This window comes from Natator depressus, chromosome 26, assembly GCF_965152275.1.
Source record: "Natator depressus isolate rNatDep1 chromosome 26, rNatDep2.hap1, whole genome shotgun sequence".
Classification (NCBI taxonomy): domain Eukaryota; kingdom Metazoa; phylum Chordata; order Testudines; family Cheloniidae; genus Natator; species Natator depressus.
This window is the reverse complement of record NC_134259.1, coordinates 10,579,320-10,601,558: the sequence shown is the minus strand read 5'-3', so window position 1 is coordinate 10,601,558 and position 22,239 is coordinate 10,579,320. Positions and strand designations below refer to the sequence as shown.

General features: G+C 44.8%; 1 protein-coding gene across 1 annotated transcript in view; it reads right to left on the bottom strand.

Annotated features, from left to right (window-relative positions):
- The window catches only part of ANTXR1 (ANTXR cell adhesion molecule 1), a 173,340-nt gene that overhangs the window by 116,310 nt on the left and 34,791 nt on the right, over positions 1-22,239 (bottom strand). Inside the window, exons 9-10 of the mRNA XM_074940055.1 lie at positions 15,848-15,908; positions 8,195-8,293 (exon numbers count right to left, since the gene is read on the bottom strand). Of these exons, the coding sequence (XP_074796156.1) occupies positions 8,195-8,293; positions 15,848-15,908 (160 nt within the window). The remainder of the gene's footprint in view (positions 1-8,194; positions 8,294-15,847; positions 15,909-22,239) is intronic.

The following is a 22,239-nucleotide window of genomic DNA, read 5'->3' as shown; positions in this document are numbered from 1 at the left end:
AGTCACTTCACCTCTATTTTCCCTCACACTCTTTGTCTGGCTAGTCAGCTTGTAAACTCTTTGGTGCAGGGACTGTCTCTTGCTATGTGCATGTACAATGCCCTGAACAATGAGTCCATTGAATTGGTTTGGGACATCCAGGCAATCCTGGAGAATAAGAACGAATGACAACACAGGTAATTCGGGTGGATTGTAATTAGAATCTCTTTGGATAAATCCATTTGAGCCCGTACAATCTGAAAGTGTTTCTAACAGTTCCTGCCAGCCGCAGAAAAATCCTGCTGGTGGATGTACAGCTGACCACAGTCCAGCTCAGCCGGTCGCTCACAACTTTAGCAGATGTTCCTCTTCTCTCCCTTTTTATTTTTCATCTTGTAACTATGAATATTACAAGTTGATTCTCTCACCTCTCCTCACCATCATCCCTTGCCAATAAGTAATGGGCTTAACCTGCAGCAAGGGAGATGGTCTTACTTGATCCTGCCTCAGAGCAGGGGGCTGGACTTGATGACCTCTCAATGTCCCTTCCAGCCCTGTATTTCCATGATTCTGTGTATAATCCCAATAAAATATATACTGAAATCTATTAGCTCCATGGCTTTAATGACCTCAGTGAGTCTTGTCCATCTTGTTTTGAGTCTCATTTCGGCTGACCTAAGATTTTAGGAACTGCTGGCTTCATCTTATCTTTAAAATAAGCGTCTTGCCTGATATAATCAGATGCTGAGAGGTTTCAAACAAACAAAACAGCTGAGCTACCCAGCCCCCATATGGTTCCCATTAAACCCTAACTGAGGCCTGGTCTACAGTACGCGATTATGTCGAATTTAGCCGCGTTAGGTTGAATTAAAACTAAATCCGTTCACGCAACCAACGTGGTTTTGTCGACTTAAAGGGCTCTTAAAACCGGTTTCTGTACTCCACTTCAGCAAGGGGAGTAGCGCTAAAATTGACATCGCCGTTCCGGATTTGAGGTAGTGTGGACGCAATTCGACAGTATTGGCCTCCGGGAGCTATCCCAGAATGCTCCATTGTGACCACTCTGGACAACACTTTCAACTCAGATGCACTAGCCAGGTAGTCAGGAAAAGCCCCGGGAACTTTTGAATTTCATTTCCTGTTTGGCCAGCGTGGCAAGCTCATCAGCATGAATGGAACGGGAGGTACTGGATCTGATCGCTGTATGGGGAGAAGAATCCGTGCAGGCAGAACTCCGTTCCAAAAGACAAAATGCCAATATATATGCCAAAATCTCCAAGGGCATGGACAGAACCCCGGGCTGGGCTGGGCTGAGTGGGGACGGTGGCCGGGACCCCGGCTGGCAGGAACCCCAGACCAGCAGCGGGCTGAGCCTCTGAGCCCGCTGCTGGTCTGGGGTTCCAGCCACCGGCCCCACTCAGCCTGCCGCTGGCCTGGGTGAACGGAACAAAAATCGGCAAGCGTGCAGCAGGTTGCCAACCCCTGCGTTAAATGAGCGTGATGAGAGGAGGCAGGATGCAATGCTGAGGCTAATGGGGGAGCAAACTGACATGCTCAGGCATCTGGTGGAGCTGCAGGAAAGGCAGCAGGAGCACAGACCGTCGCTGCAGCCCCTGTATAACTGCCTGCCCTCCTCCCCAAGTTCCATATCCTCCTCACCCAGACGCCCAAGAACGCGAGGGGGTGAGGGGAGGCTACGGGCTCCCAGACACTCCACCCCAGAGGATTGCCCAAGCAACAGAAGGCTGGCATTCAATAAGTTTTGAAGGGCAGTGGGGCCTTGTCCTTCCCTCCTCCCCTCATCCACCACCCCACCCGGTGCTTCCCTCCTCACCCACCCCTCCCGGACTACCTTGCGAGTTTTCCCCCTATTTGTGTGACCAGTGAATAAAGAATGCATGATTTTGAAACAATAATGACATTATTGCCTCTGAAAGCGGTGATCGAAGAGGGGAGGGCGGTTGGCTTACAGGGAAGTAGAGTCAACCAAGGGGGCGGGTTTTCATCAAGGAGAAACAAACAGAACTGCCGTACCGTAGCCTGGCCAGTCATGAAACTGGTTTTCAAAGCTTCTCTGACGCGCAGCACGCCCAGCTGTGCTCTTCTAATTGCCCTGGTGTCTGGCTGTGCGTAATCGGCCGCCAGGCGATTTGCCTCAACCTCCCACCCCGCCTTAAACGTCTCCCCCTTACTCTCACAGATATGGTGGAGCACACAGCAACAGCAATAACAATGGGAATATTGGTTTCGCTGACTCTTCCTTTCACTTTTTAACCATGTTCCTTGTAGGATTCTTACAGAGAGCAAGAGATGGGGAGAAGGGAGGTAAAGAAAGTCGAGGAAGGGGACAGAGGGGAAAAAGGAGTGAGAAAACACCTGCAGCTTCTTGTATAGCACTAGGGGCTCAGAGTGAAACTTCCCCAGGAGTGGAGGGCTCTCAACCTGCCCCTGCTGAATCCTTGGTCTGGGACTTGCTATAACAATGTCCAGCTCTTTGAGACCTAGTCAGGAAAGACAACTCTTTCTGCAGCCCCTGAGATTGGAAATTGGGATTCCTGCCCCCTACCGCAGGCTTTAGATCCTGCTCTGCTCTCCTCTGATCAGTGCTACACCATCTCCAGTGGCTTCTCGCATTGAACAGCTGCTGGGTCCGAGCTTTGAGAGAAGCCTGTGTCCATGTCCCCATCACTTTTGTGATCGCGCTATCGTCGTCTCCTTGCCTGCTTTTGCAGGTTCTGCACGTACTGCAGGATAATGCGTGAGGTGTTTACAATGTTCACAACTGCAGCGGTGATCTGAGCAGGCTCCATGCTTGCCATGCTATGGCGTCTGTGCGGGCAATCCAGGAAAAAGGATGCAAAATGATTGTCTGCCGTTGCTTTCACGGAGAGAGAGAGAGGGAGGGGTGACTGATGACATGTACCCAGAACCACCCGTTACAATGTTTTTGCCCCATCAGGCATTGGGAGCTCAACCCAGAATTCCAATGGGCAACAGAGACTGCGGAAACTGTGGGATAGCTACCCACAGTGCACCGCTCCGAAAGTCGAGGCTAGCCACGGTACTGTGGACGCACTCCTCTGACTTAATGCGCTTAGTGGGGACACACACAATCGACTGTATAAAATCGCTTCCTAAAAATCGACTTAATTTCATAGTGTAGACATACCCTGAGTTAACTCAAATTTTAAACCTGTTACAGCCAAGTGTCACAAAAACACATCAAGAGAGCAGGCTGGGTCTGCAGTGCTGCATTAAAAATAACAACAGGCCAAATCCTCTCTGGGTAAAAGTCAGCACAGCTAAAAGCTACAGTAGCTGTGCCAATATTGAGTTCCCAATACAAGGAGGTGGCTGGCTCAGGGGTTTTAGCTTTTCTCCTTGTCTAGGCAGTGGGTTGAGCGACCTTTCACCTCTACGTTACCAAATCAAATCCAGACCAGGGCTGTGAGAATCTAGTTGACGGATCTCGGCCCAGTTTCTAGTATCTGCCTCAAAATAATCAGCTGCAAATAGCACAAGGTGCCAAGGACTACCTGAGAGAGACTGAGCTACGCCCTTTGCCCGCAGGGGACTTCTCTTCAGATCAGGGTTGATGCATATTGGCTGGGAGGGGACAATTTCTATGGTCACTATACCAGGTCTCTGGGTAATAGAGGACTTTGGCTTCGCATTACAGGGGCACTGGAAGGAGATGTTAGATCTGTAGGCCCCTGAGTTGATGTGATAATAGAGGTTATTCCCTTCTGGCAGCTGCTTAGATATTATGACGATGGATGCTCTTATAAATACCCATTTAGATAGATACAGCAAACAAACAAAAGTGGTGGAAGAAATCCTCTTCAAGCCGTCTAACTACTAGGTCACAGTGTTTGGGAGTGAGGTTACATTCACTTCAACTGGTTCCTCCTCTTGGCAAGCTAGAATTTTATCTCTCAATGGGCAGAATGCACTGAATAGCATAAAGCTGACTGACAGCATTAAAGTTTCATAAAAGACGTTCGGACATTTGCTGGAATGCCTGGCCACAGAGCGAGCGGAGGCCAAGGCAGCCAATTACAGAGGAGAAGCAGGCTAAAATACATATTGTGTGTCACAGTTAACATCGTCGGGAGATAGATCTCACAGCTGTTGTGAGACAGTGCTGACGGTATTCTCCAGTCTGCTCCGGAGGAAAATGGGGATAAATTATTGAAGAGTCTTCACAGATACTTGGGAGAAGAAGGATGGTCGAGCAGTTAGGTTGCCAGTCTGGGATTCTAGAAATCTGGGTTCTAGTCCCAGCTCTGCCGGTGACATTGGGCAAATCACTTTGTCTCTCCATGCCTCAGTTCCCTATCTGCAAAATGGGGATAATAGCACTGCTCTGCCTTACAGGGGTGTTGTGAGGATAAATATCACCCCATGGGCTCTTTACGGTAATATGAACCATGCAAGTATGGCTCACAGAGAGACAGCTATGTAGGTAGACAGATGGGATATTTCCTAGGAATGGAAAAAGGGTTTCAGAAAACCTGAACACTAACTTCAAAAGGGACACACCATAGACCACTGGCTAGGATATCAGACTGGGAGTCAGCACAAGCAGTTTCTTCTCCTAGATTTGCCACTGACTCCTTTGGGGCAAGTCACGGCCCCCTCTGTGCCTCAGGTTCCCCATCTCTAAAATGGGGGTAGTGAAACTTAATTGTCTCTAGGAGGTGTTTTGATCATTTTGGCTGAAAAATGCTAAGTATCTTCAATATTTCAAAAAATAATTAAAGTCCAAACATCAAGGTAAGGACCATATTTCCAATTGCCCTGTAGTGCAGATTCAGGGTTCTCGTTCTGAGTCCCAGCTCTTGAAGCAGAAGGTTGTTTCAAAACAGAAACTTACGAACTCAGGGCAAAAAATTTAAAAAAAACAAAACTGAAATCCCTTCAACCATCAGGGGAAAAGAGCAGCAAGGAACATATATGGAAATACTCTTCTCTCAATATACTGAATCTTCCTCATTAGTCACTGAGTGGGGCCACGTTCCCACAGCTCTGCACAATCAATGCCCAGCTGCTCCTTGTTCTTATGGAAACTAGCAAAGCAAATACACTGTACGGCTGCCATTGTGGAAGCTAGATGGAGTGGAACTGGTAATGCTATTGTAAACTAGGGATAGATGAAATGGCTCATATAAAATAGACAGCATCTGGACTTTCAGTTTTGACACTTACAAGTTTTCTCCACCCCCCTACACACACACTTCTGCCCATTGTTATTCTGGATTTTCTTGATTCTGGCCATCATACTTACTGACTAAAGCCATACGGGATCAAGCCATAAAACTTGGAAGTGGACAAAGGATATGAACACCCCAAATTCTCGGGGCAGGGTTTGGATTCCTACTGGTGATTCAGACCCAGCACTGTTAAGTGTTCAGAATCTACAACACAGCAAGGATTCTGTGCTCTCAGCCATGGGAAGAGAGTGAAGAATATGATTACAAAACTGCCTCTTGATTACAAAACAGCCAGTCCAATCCTTAATCTCCCCCTCCCGCACACACTTTACGAATCCTCCCCTTGTGTGCTCCCAAAATTAGAATGCTGTTGAACATGTTCACATGACTATTCTTCTAAAAGTCAAAGGGCCGTGAGGACTTGGGTCTCCGAAAAGGCTCTCAGGCCCAAAGGATGCTCAGGAATGAGGCCCTGGAACAGCGAAGAGAAAGTCAAAATTTCCCCATCAATATTTTTTTACCTAAATGGAAATTTTCACACAGAGAAAATTCTGGCTTTGCAAAAAATTTTCATATTTTCATTGAAAGCAAAAACTGGAAAACTAAAATAATTTTCAGTTTTCAGCAACCAAAACCTGACTTTTTTGGCTTTATATTGACTTTTTTTTTTTAAATAAAAACCCAAACAAGATTCTAAGAAAATGTTCAGCAAAAAAATGAAACCAAATTTCTTTAAATTTGAATGGTTAAAAACAAGTAATTTCCTTCCCAGCTGTAGAGCAGAGCTATGTGAGACTTTATAACAGAGAGGGGCCCAAACCAAAGCCTTGATCTCAACTCCCCTGAGTTTTGGAGCACTTCAGATCTGAGCAGGAAACTTTGTGGCTCAGCCCCATCATTGAGGTAGAAGCCAGACAAGGCTCAGTGCTTTCATGTGGCCTTGATCCAGAGCCCAGGATTTTCTGATAAGTGTCAGTTTTATTTTGGGGGCTCATAAAGGAAAGCAAGAATCCGAGAGCTGGCTCTGCAGTTCTTCCTCTTGAAACCCACCTCTCACCTGTTGCACCCAGTATGCAGCTGCAGCTCCCATCGCTGGCCAGTTGGTACAACTGATGCTGATATCTGTGTGCTGACCGCCGCCTCTTCAAGGAGCCCCACTCACCCTGTTCCCATGAGTGCTTTTGCTTGCCTCTCCTTCCCCACCTCACTGTTCCAGCTTTTCCACTGACAGCGCTCACCTGAGCCCTATTACTTCCCTTCCTACTGTCTCAGAGAAAATAAATCCAGGTTGGAAACCGTTAACCTATGACCAACCAAATATTCTGCTTACAACCAAGCAATATAACATTGGAAGAATCAGACACAAGTTACAGTCCTTAAGTCTCAGATGCACAAGCATACCTGTCCTGACCTCTTACCCCCATTCTTTGCAAGGCAGACAGCCATGGGAAGCTGCTCTTAGGCTTTAACTAGCAAATTACACAGACACCCAAAGGGAGAAGTGGGACCTTCAATGTGCTCAGATAAGTTCTGCGTGCAAGCGCTTGGTGTTAATTTCCTCTGAATCAGCCAATTAGCTCAACACCATTCAGCGCCATCATCAACACTTGGGCTATTACAAGGATCAGGAAACCTCAGCTGCCAGGAAAGCTGTCCAGCTTCATGCAACTGTGCCAAACAAGAGTGAGTAAGTCTAGTGCTCGGCCATTTGACTTTGATGTATTGTAAGAGGGTTCTTTTAAAAAAAAAATATTCTTTGAAGGGTCAAGCCCTAGTTCTCAATCTATCAGCTTTTGCATTGGTTCCACATTATGCAAGATGAATTCTCCCCTCCCTTATGGTGAGAGATGAGCTACGTCATTTGGTTCTCAAACCCTAGTTGGCTCACAGGAATACCAGAGCAGACAGAAAATAAAAATATCTTAAGGCTCAATAGCTCCTTTCACCCAAGTGAAGCCCAAAGCACTGACTGCTTGTTACACATTGGGCCTAACTCTCTCTTCTACTTACGTAAAGTAAGAGTCAAATCACTGAGGCCAATGGAGTTATACTGGTATAAGGCAGGTCTAAGACTGTAAACTCTTTGGGGCCAGGATTGTCTTTTTGTTCTGTGTTTGTGTAGCGCCTCGCACAATGGGGTCTCGCTCCATGACTGGGGCTCCTAGGCATACAAATAATAAAAAGCAAGAGGAGAAACAGATCCGCTCTAGACACACTTCCCACAATATCTACCCAGGAACCCTCATATACATACACAAGGATATCTTTTCCCCCCCACGATTCAAGTGTCTCCATTCAGATACTCACAGTCACAGGTCTTATACAGGCAAAACACTGGGTTTATCCTGTGACATGAATGTCATCTCTTCCTGATGGAACTCCTAAAAATGGATCATATCTTTCATGGGAGCTCAGGGACGGGTAAGGGTCCTATTTCCATTTTCCTGATTGTGGCCTGGGGCCAGGAGGAAGGATGAGCATCTCTCAAATTTTGCTGCTTGGCATAATCTGTTTAACTTTTAAACCAATAGAACAGGCCGTCTTGTCTTTTGCCCATATTGGACATAGCAGCAGTGAAAAGAGTGCTGAACTATTCAGTGCATCTGGAGCCAATTTATGCAGTTCTTAGCTATTAGCTATAAAATCCACTTAGGGCCAGCTCTGTTCCACCCATGCGAGATGCAGCAAAGGCTGCCGTGGTTGCCAGGAAAACTTAGACGTGTTTTTATTTGGGATACAGCATTCTGCATTCACACTGCCTGTCCACCAAACAGTGTTAGTCCCTCATTGATGTGCACCTCCCTGCTCATTAATACCTGACGAAACCATGCCCAGGGAGTGGCTTTCTTTCAGTTCACTGCAACACAGGTACTAGCCCTGAGCTGCAACACCCTGCATTCAAGAGCTCTCCCTCTCAGGATGACAACCCCCAAAGGACTAAACTGTCAAAGTCTTCTGGAGGAAAACAGCCACTAGTGAAGATATAACAACAAGCTACTCACTGACAGTAACCGTTTCATTGATCCTGAAGCTGCAGAGCACTCGATCGACATTCCGGGCGTGTCGGAAACCATTCCCTCTCACCACGACTTGGAATGACTCTGAAGCAAAGATGAAATGGATTATTTGCCTCACATCAGTAATAACAGGGACCAGTTAGAGCTGGTCAGACAACATACATTTTCTTCCTGAAAGAAATGTCTAATGAAAAGTCCTGGGCCATGTCTACACTCCAAAATTAAGTCGACCTAACTTATGTCGGCATATAGCCGCCGCAGTAGTTTGTGCATGTCTACACTTTGCTCCTTGTGTCAGCAGTGCATGTCCTCACCAGTAGTGCTTGCATCGATTGTACTGGCAGTGTGGAGCAATTTGGGACGGCTCCCAGAAGCCAGTATCAATTGATGTAAGCAATGTAGCGTCTACGCTGACACTGCGTCGACCTCACTACATCAATCATGACTCTATGTCGCTCGGGGAGGGGGTGTTACTAAACTAGCGTAGAAAGGCATTTACGTCATCGGGAGTCAAATTTAAGTGAAGACACTTCCACACTCAGGACAATGCAAGGCAGCCTACATCAACCTTACCCTGTAATGTAGGTCAGGCCTTGGTATGAAATTTTTACGTCTAAAGTTCTCAGTTTTCCCCTGGCAAGTTTGAAATTGATTAAAAAAACAAAGATTTTCATTTTGAATTGACAGTTCAAAAAGGAATGAAATTTTTTGTTCTGTTTCAACTTAACAAATTTGGGGTTTTTTAAACCCAAAACTTGAAATGAAACATTTTAAGTGGACTTGAAACAAACATTTTCATTTCAACATCTTCTGCAGGAAAAATCAAAAGTTTTCACCTGACCTGACATTTCCCTGTGGAAAATTTGGTTTTGATGAAACCATATTTTTCAGAGGAAGGAAAATTTTTCATATGGCAAATTTTGACCATTTCCCTAGAAATCTGCAAAACTGTCCCAGTCTCCATGTGTCTGTCCCACATGCTACAATACTAGCTTGCAAGATGGACACAAATGCTTAGCTAGACTGTGTCTAGTCCTGCACCGGTGGGGAAATCTAGCATGCTTGGATGGACATGCTAGTCACAATCCCAGCCCCAATGCTCCCCAAGGCCTTGCTGACGTTTTTCCTACTGCTGCATTATACCACCTGTTCAGCTCTACTGGTGGGTAGCTGCAAAAGGAGTGCTAGCTTAGACATTTTAAACACCACCCGCATTTTAAGCCCCACGGTGAGCAGAGACCTGCTTTGACCAAGCATGGTTGGATAATGTGGTTAAAGCACCAGCAGACTCCTGGATCCCTGGCTACAATCTTCCTTCCAGTGTTGCTGCAACTGGAGCTGAACCAACAGTAGCAATGAGGAGAAAGACTGATGATATTCCTGCACCAAACAATATAACTGAGTCTGCACACAGAAGGGGTGCAACAAGGGTTACCCTTGTCCATACTCCCAGAAACCTTTTGGTGGAGTTAGGGAGTTCTGCAGCTCCATATGGCCCATGGCTGTGGGCAGCAAAGGGGCAAACCTTCCCCTGGCTTGTAGCTGAGTGTGGCAAATGGCCAATGCTATTGTGGTGGGTCCCGCGCTTTTCCTTGGTGTGGTGGGTCAGGGCACCACCCTGACCCCTAGTCTTGGGTTCCTCAAGTGTCGTGGCGGGGGAGAGAAGGGGAGCGGGGAAAGGACCCAGGTTCACCCCCTACTCTGGTCCTAGCCCCTTCGGCTTCACAGGCTTCTTGCCCTCTTTCCCCCTGGGCAGGGTTTCTCTCTGTTCTCTGTGCTGGGGGAGTCCCTCTGCTCTGCCTGGGCAGGGTCTCCCTTCCCTTGGTATTCTAATCCTCTGATCAACACCAGTACACCTCTCCTTTCCTCCTTCTGTGTGACTGAAGCAGGGGGTTTTGTTAGGTCTGGGGCTAGGCCTTAATTGGCTCCGGGTACTCTAATTAACCTGTACTAACCTCTCCTTAGTCTACAGGAAATAAGGCTCTGATCATCCTGGGGTTTATATACCTCCCATTAATCATCTCCTGCTGCCCTCTGGCCCTGCTGTATCACATGAGGTAGAGAGGGATAGAACAATCTGTGCTCTGTATCCTTTGTGTGTCACAACTGAACAGGGCCATGTTGTATCATGACACAGAATCATAAAAGATTAGGGTTGGAAGAGACCTCAGGAGGTCATCTAGTCCAACCCCCTGCTCAAAGCAGGACCAACACCAACTAAATCATCCCAGCCAGGGCTTTGTCAAGCCGGGCCTTAAAAACCTCTAAGGATGGAGATTCCACCACCTCCCTAGTTAACCCATTCCAGCGCTTCACCACCCTCCTAGTGAAACAGTGTTTCCTAATATCCAAGCTAGACCTCCCCCACTGCAGCTTGAGACCATTGCTCCTTGTTCTGTCATCTGCCACTACTGAGAACAGCCGAGCTCCATCCTCATCGGAACCCCCCTTCAGGTAGTTGAAGGCTGCTATCAAATCCCACCTCACTCTTCTCTTCTGCAGACTAAATAAGCCCAGTTCCCTCAGCCTCTCCTTGTAAGTCATGTGCCCCAGCTCCCTGATAATTTTTGTTGCCCTCCGTTGGACTCTCTCCAATATGTCCACCCCTTTCTGTAGTGGGGGGCCCAAAACTGCACACAGTACTCCAGATGTGGCCTCACCAGTGCCGAATAGAGGGGAACGATCACTTCCCTTGATGTGTTGGCAATGCTTCTACTAATGCAGCCCAATATGCTGTTAGCCTTCTTGGCAACAAGGGCGCACTGCTGACTCATATCCAGCTTCTCATCCACTGTAATCCCCAGGTCCTTTCCTGCAGAACTGCCGCTTAGCCAGTCGTTTCCCAGCCTGTAGCGGTGCATGGGGTTCTTCCGTCCTAAGTGCAGGACTCTGCACTTGTCCTTGATGGACCTCATCAGATTTTTTTTGGCCCAGTCCTCCAATTTGTCTAGGTCACTCTGGACCCTATCCCTACCCTCCAGCGTATCTACCTCTCCCCCCAGTTTAGTGTCACCCGTGAACTTGCTGGGGGTGCAGTCCATCCCATCATTGAGATCATTAATGAAGATGTTGAACAAAACCGGCCCCAGGACAGACCCCTGGAGCACTCCGCTTGATACCGGCTGCCAACTAGACATGGAACCATTGATCACTACCTGTTGAGCCCAACGATCTAGCCAGCTTTCTATCCACCTTATAGTCCATTCATCCAGCCCATACTTCTTTAACTTGCTGGCAAGAATACTGTGGGAGACCATTTCAAAAGCTTTGCTAAAATCAAGATATATCATGTCCACCGCTTTCCCCATATCCACAGAGCCAGGTATCTCATCAGAGAAGGCAATCGGTCCCAGAACAAAACAAAATTATAACACGGGGGCAAGCCTCGGAGCCCCAGGCTAGAGAAAAATCAAATCAAGAGGAGTTTTGCAGCTGAGCTGACATCTGCAGTAATAATAGGGGGAAATTGTTACTCAGCTCCCACTGACACTTGTAAATCAGTCTCACCATGCATGCGGCTTTATCTACACTAGCATTTTTGTTGGCAAAACTTTTGTTGGTCAGAGGTGTGAAGAAACAACCCCCTGACCAAGATAAGATTCACGACAAAAGCACCAGAGTGGACAGCGCTACATCAGCGGGAGACGCTCACCTGCTGACATAGCTACCACCTTATCTAATTACCCTGAGGGACTCCTGCACTGTAGCTGTCAGAATAGCATATTTGCTCTGGAATCTGGGCTCTGTTCCAGGTCTCATTTTCTTATAGCCAGGAAGGGGTCAGCTGCAAACAATCCCAGCACATCTATCCAAGCAGGCTGCCTTTTAATCCCATTTTGTATTGTCCAAGATCATTCAAGAAGAACAGGGGGAGCAGTGCTGAGCTCTGGAGGGTGGGGATGTAAAATCCTTAGGAGCAATTATGGAAATCATATGGGATGGGATTCCAAGTACAGTAGAGTACAATAACCTTTGTGATAATGTATCCAGTCTGGAACTGTAATTAACAGGCCCAGTGATGACTATCACCATTTCTATATTTATGCAAAACCAAACAAGTATGGAGACTAACTTTTCAGAATGGTTTCAGAGTAACAGCAGTGTTAGTCTGTATTCACAAAAAGAAAAGGAGTACTTGTGGCACCTTAGAGACTAACATGGCCCAACTTGATCATCATACACATTGTAAGGAGAGTGATCACTTTAGATAAGCTATTACCAGCAGAAGAGTGGGGTGGGGGGAGAGAAAACCTTTTGTAGTGGTAAACACCCATTTTTTCATGCTTTGTGTGTGTAAAAAGATCTTCTGTATTTTCTACAGTATGCATCCGATGAAGTGAGCTGTAGCTCACGAAAGCTTATGCTCAAATAAATTGGTTAGTCTCTAAGGTGCCACAAGTACTCCTTTTCTTTTTTCAGAATGGGGCGTCGCTGCTGCTAACTGACCAAGCCTAGGGTGGGAGTGAGGTGTGTGGTATTGGGGACTGTGCCTTTCAGGGCTGGGCTTCCCAGACTGAATGTCTGGGAGTGACACTGTGAAGCTCTTGTTAGGCACAGCCTGTTGGAAGCGGACACAGAATAAAGCAGAGCTCTTGCAAGCACTTTAAGTACTGCATGATCACTGAACACCACAAGGTACAGCACTCAAACCGCAGTGTTTGGAGCCAGTGTGCCAGCCTAAGGGTAATGTCTGCCCTGTCATCAGAGATGTGACTACAGCACATGTAGACATACCCGAGCTAGCTTTGGTAACTAGATTAAAACTAGCTCGAGTAACAAGAGCAGTGAAGCCAAGGCAGCATTGGCAGAGGCTCTGGAATATGTTCCCAGGCAGGCGGGGCTAGTCCTTGCAGCCGTCCATGCTGCCACAGCATCATTGCTATTGTTACGTGAGCGAGCTTTCATCTAACTACCTCAGGTGTGTCTCCTGAGGGCAGCGTCGACATATCCTAAATCATAATCCTCCAGGGTACCAGAGAGAGGACAGGAAGGTGTAGCCAGCTCTCCGCACAGTGATGCCATTCTAATACGTACAGGGTGTGCGGATCACGGCCCGATCTAGTCTAGACCCTTTCTGGGCCCCCACCTTGCATTCCCCAGGCCTGCAGCCAAATTACGGCCACGCTCTACATAAGCGCACTAGGGGAAGAGTGCCCTCTCTCACACAGACCGTGAGCTATAGCTGCCATAATTCGTCCCTTTGTAATTTTCAGAGAAACTAATTCAATTAAGATTTATCTAACTCTTTGCATTTTTACTAGCTGTGAGCTTAAGCTTGAAATCCTCACTCTGGGGAAAACTCCCACTTCACTTTGAACTCAATACAGGTTTTGTCTGAACCCAGACTTTAGGATTTGGGCCCCATTTCACCCACCAAGCAGTAACGACTTGTTGCTCAAATTAGCATTGCTGGCACATTGTATTATTATTGAATTGGTACCCAGCATGTGTTAAGAGGCATAACACTGCGGTCTTGGATGAGTAACCATGCTCAGTAAAAAGTCCCTTGCAGTTTTCAGGGTTAACATCACTCCCTCTGTGGCATCCTGGACAATTTCTAACTTGAGTCATTACATAATGTCTTCCTATATTTTCCCTCTGCTGTTTCAGTTGGATACAGTATTCAGTCACATTAAGGCTGCTCCATTTGTAAATGGTTTCCCTGTGGCTAATAGATGTTACAAGCATGTTAGTGACATGATTTATAGATGTAGTGCTGTAGATCGTTCTAAGCACATAAAAGGTGTTGCAGATTATAAGCCATGAATATAAGTAACTAATGGACTCTATAACAATCTATTGCAATTGATGAACCAGTTAATAAATCATCTGTTAAGTATTTACTAACCCTTCATAAACTATGTATAAATGGAATAGAAAGTGAGACCTAGTACTCTTCTTCACTTCTTTCCCAAAACTTTTATACACTGTTACTATGCTCTGTCAAGGTTCCTGTTGTGTTCAGCTCAGATTCAATTGCATTTCAGTGGTGAATAGAGAGTTTCCTGTATATCATTTGAATAGCATTTTTAAAATTGCTCTGTAGTCCTTTTGGGTGAATGCGTCTCTGTAAATGCAAGAGGTCATTACTGATGCAGTCCAGATTTTGAGCAAGAATGCTTTAAATGGACGGGGGGGGGGGGCAAATAGAAAAATAATAAGCCTTGGACAAACTCACTCAGATCAACTAAGTCTCAGCATTAACTAAAACCAAAAATGACAGTAAGGATAACTGAATGTGAAAGTTATGGGCATTTTCTTTTCAGGACCTTGACTTTGCTATTAAAACACAATCATTTCTTTATTAAATTCAACTTATCATCAATTCATTGCTAGCAATGCAGATGCACAGTCACTCCAATAGTGGGAAACTCAAGAAAGATGAATCGAACAGATGCTTCTGAAGTGAAAACACAAAGAACTAATTACAACTGGCTTTCGAAATTATGAAATGGAATTTTTTTTTGGCAGAGTTCACCATTGAATCGTTGTGTTGCTCTGCACATTTTGGCTTTGGTCCTGACCCCTCTATCTAAAGGACTGTTCTGCATTAAACAATTGGGATCCACTCTGCAAAATTAACAAAATTCATGGGAAGAAGCTGGATCTGGAATCATATGGAGAGTAGCTGGACGATGCTGAGAGCATCTCTCAAGCTCCAGTATGAGGGGGTTGGATTTTATATGGAGTGCAGTTGTAACCATGTTGGTCCCATAATATTCAAGAGACAAGGCAGCAAGGTAATAACTTTTACTGGAGCAACTTCTGTTGGTGAGAGAGACAAACTTTTGAGTTTACTCGGAATGGTTCTTCAGGTCTGGGAAACTTACTCAGAGTGTCACAGCTGAATACAAGTTTGTACAGATTGGGGTTGGATTTTGCTGAACACAGAAATACTTCCCAGGGACTTTTAGTCCTCAAAGTAAATGGTATAACTGTATTAGAGTGAGCACTGGAAAAGGGATCAGCACAATTCAATGTCAGTCAAGCGTATGGTGTCTTAACTGGCCACTTAAAATCATTCTCAGGGGTTCCAGAAAATTTTTGTGCCACCTTTTGTTCAAGGCCCACCTCTGCTAGGGAGTTTTCACATTCACTGTAATGGGAGCAGGGTGAGACTAACTGAGTGCTTTGAAAAAAATCCCACTCTTGATTTATACTCTGACAATATATGAAGCGAGGCTAACCTAGAGGGGTTTGCTGCTTGCCAGTGTGTACTGTTTATAGTAAAGCAGAGTGTAAGAAATATTCACAGTGAAGTCTGAAAACCTCCAAATCTGTCTCCTCACAAAGATGATCTGATTTTGCAGTCTGGCTTTGAAATTTCACAGCATTTTTGCGTAAAGGTTAGCACTGTTTGATGAAAAATGGGCTGCTTTGAGTTGCCATCATTTAGATCAAAGTTAAGGTCATAGTTTAGATTAAAAAAAAGATTAGTTTTCAGAACTGAGCATGGTTGTTTTTAATTTCCTTAATTTTGAGTCAAAAAAAATCTCGTTTTGTGAAATTTCACAAAAGTAGCAAAATATTTTAGAAATTAACTCCAGTTAACTCAATTGTTCTGGGCTCCTTAGGGATCAGGGATGGGTGGACAGAGACAATTGCACTGGTAAACACGGAGGGCTGGTTTAAACTTACCTCCTGCACATATACTGGAAGGCTCCGCTGCAAGAATCTCTATGCATGATTTCTTCAAAATCTAGAAGCCAAGAAAGAAAGAAGAAATGTGATAAAATATCTTGGAGGATATTTTATGTAGGAACTCTACCTCCTTGAGCAACAGTAGCCAGGTCAATGGAAGCATTCTTCTGTCAACCTAGCCATGTCTACACCAGGGGGTAGGCCTGCATAGCTACAATGCTAAGGGCGTGCAATTTTTCACGCCCCTGAGTGACATAGCTTTATTGATCTAACTTTTAAGTTACGTTAAGGCATAACTCTTGACCCCAAGGACCTTTGTTCTCATTTACCTTAATGCCCCTTCACACTGAAAACGACATCCATTTACACTGCCAGAATGATGAAAATGAGAATCTAGCCCCCTACGCCTACAGTCTAAGGCCTGAACTTCACTTAAAATTAGATTGACCTAGCTATGTTGCTCTGAGCTGTGAAAAATTTTGCACCCTGAGCCAACATAACCCCCTATGTAGAGGTGGATAGGTCGATGGAAGAATTCTTCCGTCAACCTAACTACCACCTCTCAGAGAAGTGGATTGACTACTTTAACGGGAAAACCCCTTCTGTCCGTGCAAGACATGACTGCACTACAGCGGCACAGCTGCAGCACCGTAGCTGCGCCGTTGTCACAGATGTAGTGTAGACATACCCTATGTCTAACAGCTTGTCCACATGCAGATTTGCACCAATTTAACTTAAGGATTGTTTTTAAACCAATGTGCCTGTGGGTGCTCTCATTTCAATTAGAAACGGTTTTAAGCTAAACTGAAATAAGTGTGTCTACACAGGTTTGCACCAGTTTAACTAAACCGATACAAGTTTGAATGTAAACAGTCTCTGGGTATGTCTGCATTGCAATTAGACATCCTTAGACCACTGACGGTGGTTCGTGGGGCTGTTTATGTAATGTAGCTGTTGGGACTTGGGCTGCAGGCCAAATGCTGGGACCCTCCCACCTTGCAGGGACCTAGAGCCTGGGCTCCACCTCAAGCCCGAATGTCTATACTGCAATTAAACAGCCCCGGGAGCCTAAGTCAGCCGGCATGGGCCAGCTGTGAGTTTTTAACTGCAGTGTAGACATATCCCCTAAGGCCACAGGTTCAGTTTCAAGCTACGGATACCTTTGGAACGTTGAGCTGCGCGTATTGCCAGCCATTCACTCAGTTGGGAGTATTACTATTCAAATACCGTGTTAGAACTGATCCAGCTGTTCGTTGCCAATGACAGCCCTGATGCTGCATAGCCTGATACACACGCTTCGCTCTACGCACTGTGAGTAGTTCCACAATCACATGTGTAAGTCTTTGCAGGATTCGGGGGCCTTAACAAGGAATTGTGACTGCTCAGCCCCATTCTGGGATGGGACATTGGAGAGGCAGCACATAAGCTGATCAAATTTTAGCCAGCTCTGAGAGGCCAGATTATGTTGGCCAAGCACCACAACTCTATCCAGCAGCAAAATTGTTTTCCCAACCTTAAACTGAAACATCTGTAAGAAACAAACTACAGCTAATATGATAAATTACATTAAGATAATAGACAAGCCAGGATTTCACTGTAATTAAGGCTCTATGCGTCAGAAATACCTGCTTGCAAAAGGTGCAGATATAGTTATGGGTTTGTTTGAGATTGGTTGTTGTTTTTTTTGGGAAGGGCTTATTAGTCACTCAGAAGCAGTGATGCCAAAGTCTTCTGGGATACCAGGGACCGAAGAGTACCAGGTCCTTCTGAGCTGCTGACAGATTGACAGTGCATGAGGAAAAGGAGAAGCTTTGGAGGAACAATAAGGCCAGTCAGATAGAACTGCAAGGGAGAAACAAATCGAGAAAGAGAGAGAAGCAGCAGTTATACAGTCGAGAGTACAATCAACAAGCAAAAAAAGGCTCTGAAAGCAGAATCAGAGAAAGATGAATACTGAAGATTAGAGGTGGGTAGGTGTTGTAATATGCCGCCTGCCAGATACCACTCGGGTGCTGTCTAGCCATTCCTAAAACCAGATTCTGGTACTAGCTTACTCCACAAGTGGCCCCACTGACCATTCATGCAGGGGAGGTAATACAGCTAGTTGACATTTTTCCAAGGAAAAAATATTCTTTTCATTGACAAATGGCTCTGTTTCAAAAATGGAAACTTTTCACACACTTTTGTCTATTCTTCTTAAAGTTTTACCTCTTTTCAACGGAACCCCAAACCAAAAATCTTTTGGTTTTCAATTTTTCCTTTCCCTACACCTCCTTTTCAGCAGTAAAATGGAAACATGGAGGACAAAGGGAAAAGGTGAAAAAGGAAGGGGAGGGCAGCAAACCTTATAACTTGATAAACACTTTTGCAACAAAATTCAAATTAAAAACAATAAAATTACTTCCTTTTGAAACCAGCCTTATTTCTGTATTATTTTGTACTCTGTAATACAAAAAAATTCATATTTTTTCCACCTCTGAGCTGGCCTTTAGGGCTTAATAGAATACCTATGATAATATTTGTTTGTATTTATTTAGATTTTAAAATAATAATTAAAAAAAAGGATCCATAACTCTAAGTACCCTAACATCATTAATAAACACAATGAAGCCCCAGTAGCATTAAGTAATCATTCCAACAGTCCCCACCTTTCATCATTATGAGAAGCAATAGTATCAAAGGACTTCACATACAGGTAAGATATGCCCTAGTAGACTTCATGAAGTCTGCTGCTTTCCTCCCTTCCAGGGTGGTGGAAGGCTCTTGCTTGGATTGCATGTACACTGCTGGAGGGATTAGGTAACCTGGCTCAAGCAAGCCAATGAAATAGTGTGGGACAGCATTCAGTCAGTTGCCAGGCAGAGGACCTAGTATAAATCACTCCTACAGTGTGCTCAGTACAACTGACCTAGTGCTGAATCCTAGTCATGACAAATCTAGCCTCGTGTTTGAGTGGAGAACCCCATCACTCCAGTCCTGGCTCATTCAGTAATGTCTTGCTGTGTGGCCTTTGGGTGCGTTGCCGGGACCCCAGTTTAGGGAAGCCCATGCTTAAGTCCATCCCTCCTCAGGGGGAAAAAAAAAAGTGTTTACATCCCATTGACTTCAATGGCATGTGATTGGAGATAAACACATACTTAAGTGCTCTCCTGAATAAGGAATCTTAGCCTCAATTACCTCAGTTTCCCCATGTATTCCAGGGGGATAATAAGCATGTCCCTATCTCACAGGGGTTAGTTAGTTAATGTTTGTAAAGAACTTTGAAAATATAAATATTGTATAATGTGTTCTCAGAGTAGATTGATATTTAAGTATTTTTCATGGCTTGCTCATACCACAGGGTAGAACGCCCTTTAAGAGAGGCGGGCTTAGCCCTACCTGTAACTAACCCACAGCCTCCCGGGTGAGGGGTCTGAGGCCAGGGATCAGGTGATAGCCTGTAGGTCACCTGGTCCATAGATCAAGGCCAACAAACAGCTCAGTTGGGAGGGAGATCTGTAGGAGACCCTGGGTCAGGGGAAAAGGAACTGGTTGACTTGCGTTGGACTGTTTTGTTTTGAGGAATAAACCCATCCCTGAAGAAAGGGACCGAAACTCAGATGCTGTTGGGAGCTTTATTTGATGCACTGGCTGGTGAGCTGGCCCACCAGTTTATACCTAGGCTTCTTTGGCACAGCAGCTGGAGGACATTTTCTATTAACGGGGGTTTTATTGAATTTAGGCTTTTTAATGAGCAAACAGGATGTGGAAGTTTAGAGGAGGGCTAGTGCATATGTCTGTTAGTGTGAATGACCTGTAGTCTGAGTCTAGGTACTGATTACCCAAGTTTTGGTGAATCATTGAAAAACAAAGTCTGTTGCCAATTACAAAACAGCAATTTAATTCTATTTACACAATACTTCCTTTCCAGCATTGCTAGCATTTGGTACATCAAAAAACAACATGCTTCAGAGATGATTTGGGGGAAGAGGGAAGAAGTGTCAGATGTGACCACACATCATGCTGAAAAGCAATTTTAAACATTAAACATGTCATAATGCACAATGTACACACGTGGTCCAAATTTTCAAACTGGATTCTAAATTATGCACACCCTAAATTTTACAAGTTCAGAACACGTGTGTTGCAAACTAGGTAACTGTCTCTCACTATCCTTATGTGTGCATGCTCATCTGACTTGTACATGATGGTGGACACATGTACAAGAAACATTTGCATGTATAGTTTGAGAGGCCCATTTGAAAAGCTGGCCATAAAAGCACATGATGATCTCAAGAAAAGATAATGGTGCATCTTAGATTTGGCAAAGGACAAACAATTTGGCTTTTCGGATGCACATGCAAGATTCTCACTGAACTCAGTGGATTCTGGGATAAGATTTGTCCTTTTGGTATATCCTTTTTCCTTTCGGAGCTCAGATACCTGTGTAACATACAGCACTTGGAGAGTTTAATTTTCCGTCTTAAAACTTTCTATGGCAAATGTATATGCAACACTGACAGAACAAATTTAAGAGCGGAGATATGAAGAGAGATTAGGAATGCAGTAGAGACCAGTAAATCCTATATGGGCATAAAGGTGAAATGTAATGAACAAGCAGGGTGCTAAGTTAAAGAGGAGAGATAAATTATGCAAGGGTACCAATCAATAGGAATATAGATGATTGGATGCTCTTCTAGATACAATGAAAGATTAAAAGAAGTCTAATATAATTCTGCCTCTAGTTCCTTTTTTTACAGCTGCCTTCTTAACCTCACATACAGAATTTGTACAGTCATGTATGGTTAGTATCTTGTTTTCATTTTTGGTTTTCGAGATACAATCTTTTCCATGTCTGAAATGAGTTTTCAGCTGCAGCAAACGGCAAAGACCTGGGAGCATTCCTGCTTCTGAATCATAGCTGTGTTACTAAACTGTTTAGGTTACAGGCTATAAGGGAGATGACAAAGGTATCATATCCTAACTTCCATGATGTTCTATATTTCACAGCCTGGAGCACTCCTCATACCAGACAAAGAAGTCCTGAGCAGTTGATGAATTTGAGCTTCAAGTTTTCACTCTAGGTCTTGCTCCGTTTGCTTTAAATTGACAAGTTACGATCTGCAGAAATTCCCATGGAAACCACAGTAACAAAAAAAAGCTATAAAATACTTTATTCCTCTGAATTGTTGTCCCGCTCGTAGGGATCAGGTGTCTGCCTTATTTTCCTTACTCCTTAAAAAGCTCAAATTCCCCATTACACGGGCTTTTCCAGTTGTAGTTTTATCAGTGATTGTCTGACAATAGGAGTGAGAAAGCAATTAGTTCTCTAAATAACAATATTTCATCCTAATTTGAGAGACACTAGAAAGCCTGTACAAGCCCAATCCTGCAAGCTGCTGAGCACCTTTGGCTCCCTTTGACTTCACTGGCAAGTGAGGATGGGTTTCATGGCTGAACCCTGTTCTACATTCCAGAGTTAAGTCGATGTAAGGCAGCTTATGTAGACCTATCTCTGTAAGCATCTATATGAAAATGTAGCTCCCTCCAGTGTGACTTGCCCACTACACCGACTTAATAACTCCACCTCCGTGAGAGGCGTAGTGCTAAGGTCGATGTAGTTAGGTTGACACTGTGTCAGTGTCGACATTGCGTTGCTTACATTAACTGTTCCTGCTTTTCAGAAGCTGTCCCACAATGCCCTACACTGATAGTTAATCAGTGCAAGTGCTCCTGGTGGGGACGCATACCACCGACACATGGAGCATAGTGTGGACACGCAAAAGCGATTTAATTCCTGAGGTGGCTGGACGTGGACGTAACTTAGGTCGACTTAATTTTGCAGTGCAGACTTGCCCGGAGCTTATACTGAGGGCTGGTCTACACTGAAAGCTTACACCAGCATAGCTACATCTCTCGGGGGTGTGAAAAATCCACACCCCTGAGAGACGTACTTAAGCTGACCTAACCCCCTGTGTAGACAACGCTAGGTCAACGGAAGAATTCGTCCATAGCCTACCTACCACCTGTCAGGGAAGTGGATTAACTACAGGGACGGGAGAACCTCTCCTGTTGCTGTAGCGAGTATCTACTCCGAAGCACTACATGTACCTAAATACAGGTTTCAGAGTAGCAGCCGTGTTAGTCTGTATTCGCAAAAAGAAAAGGAGGACTTGTAGCACCTTAGAGACTAACCAATTTATTTGAGCATAAGCTTTCGTGAGCTACAGCTCACTTCATCGGATGCAAACTGTGGAAAATACAGAAGATGTTCTTATACATACAAACCATGAAAAAATGGGTGTTTACTACTACAAAAGGTTTTCTCTCCCCCCAGCCCACTCTCCTGCTGGTAATAGCTTATCTGAAGTGATCACTCTCCTTACAATGTGTATGATAATCAAGTTGGG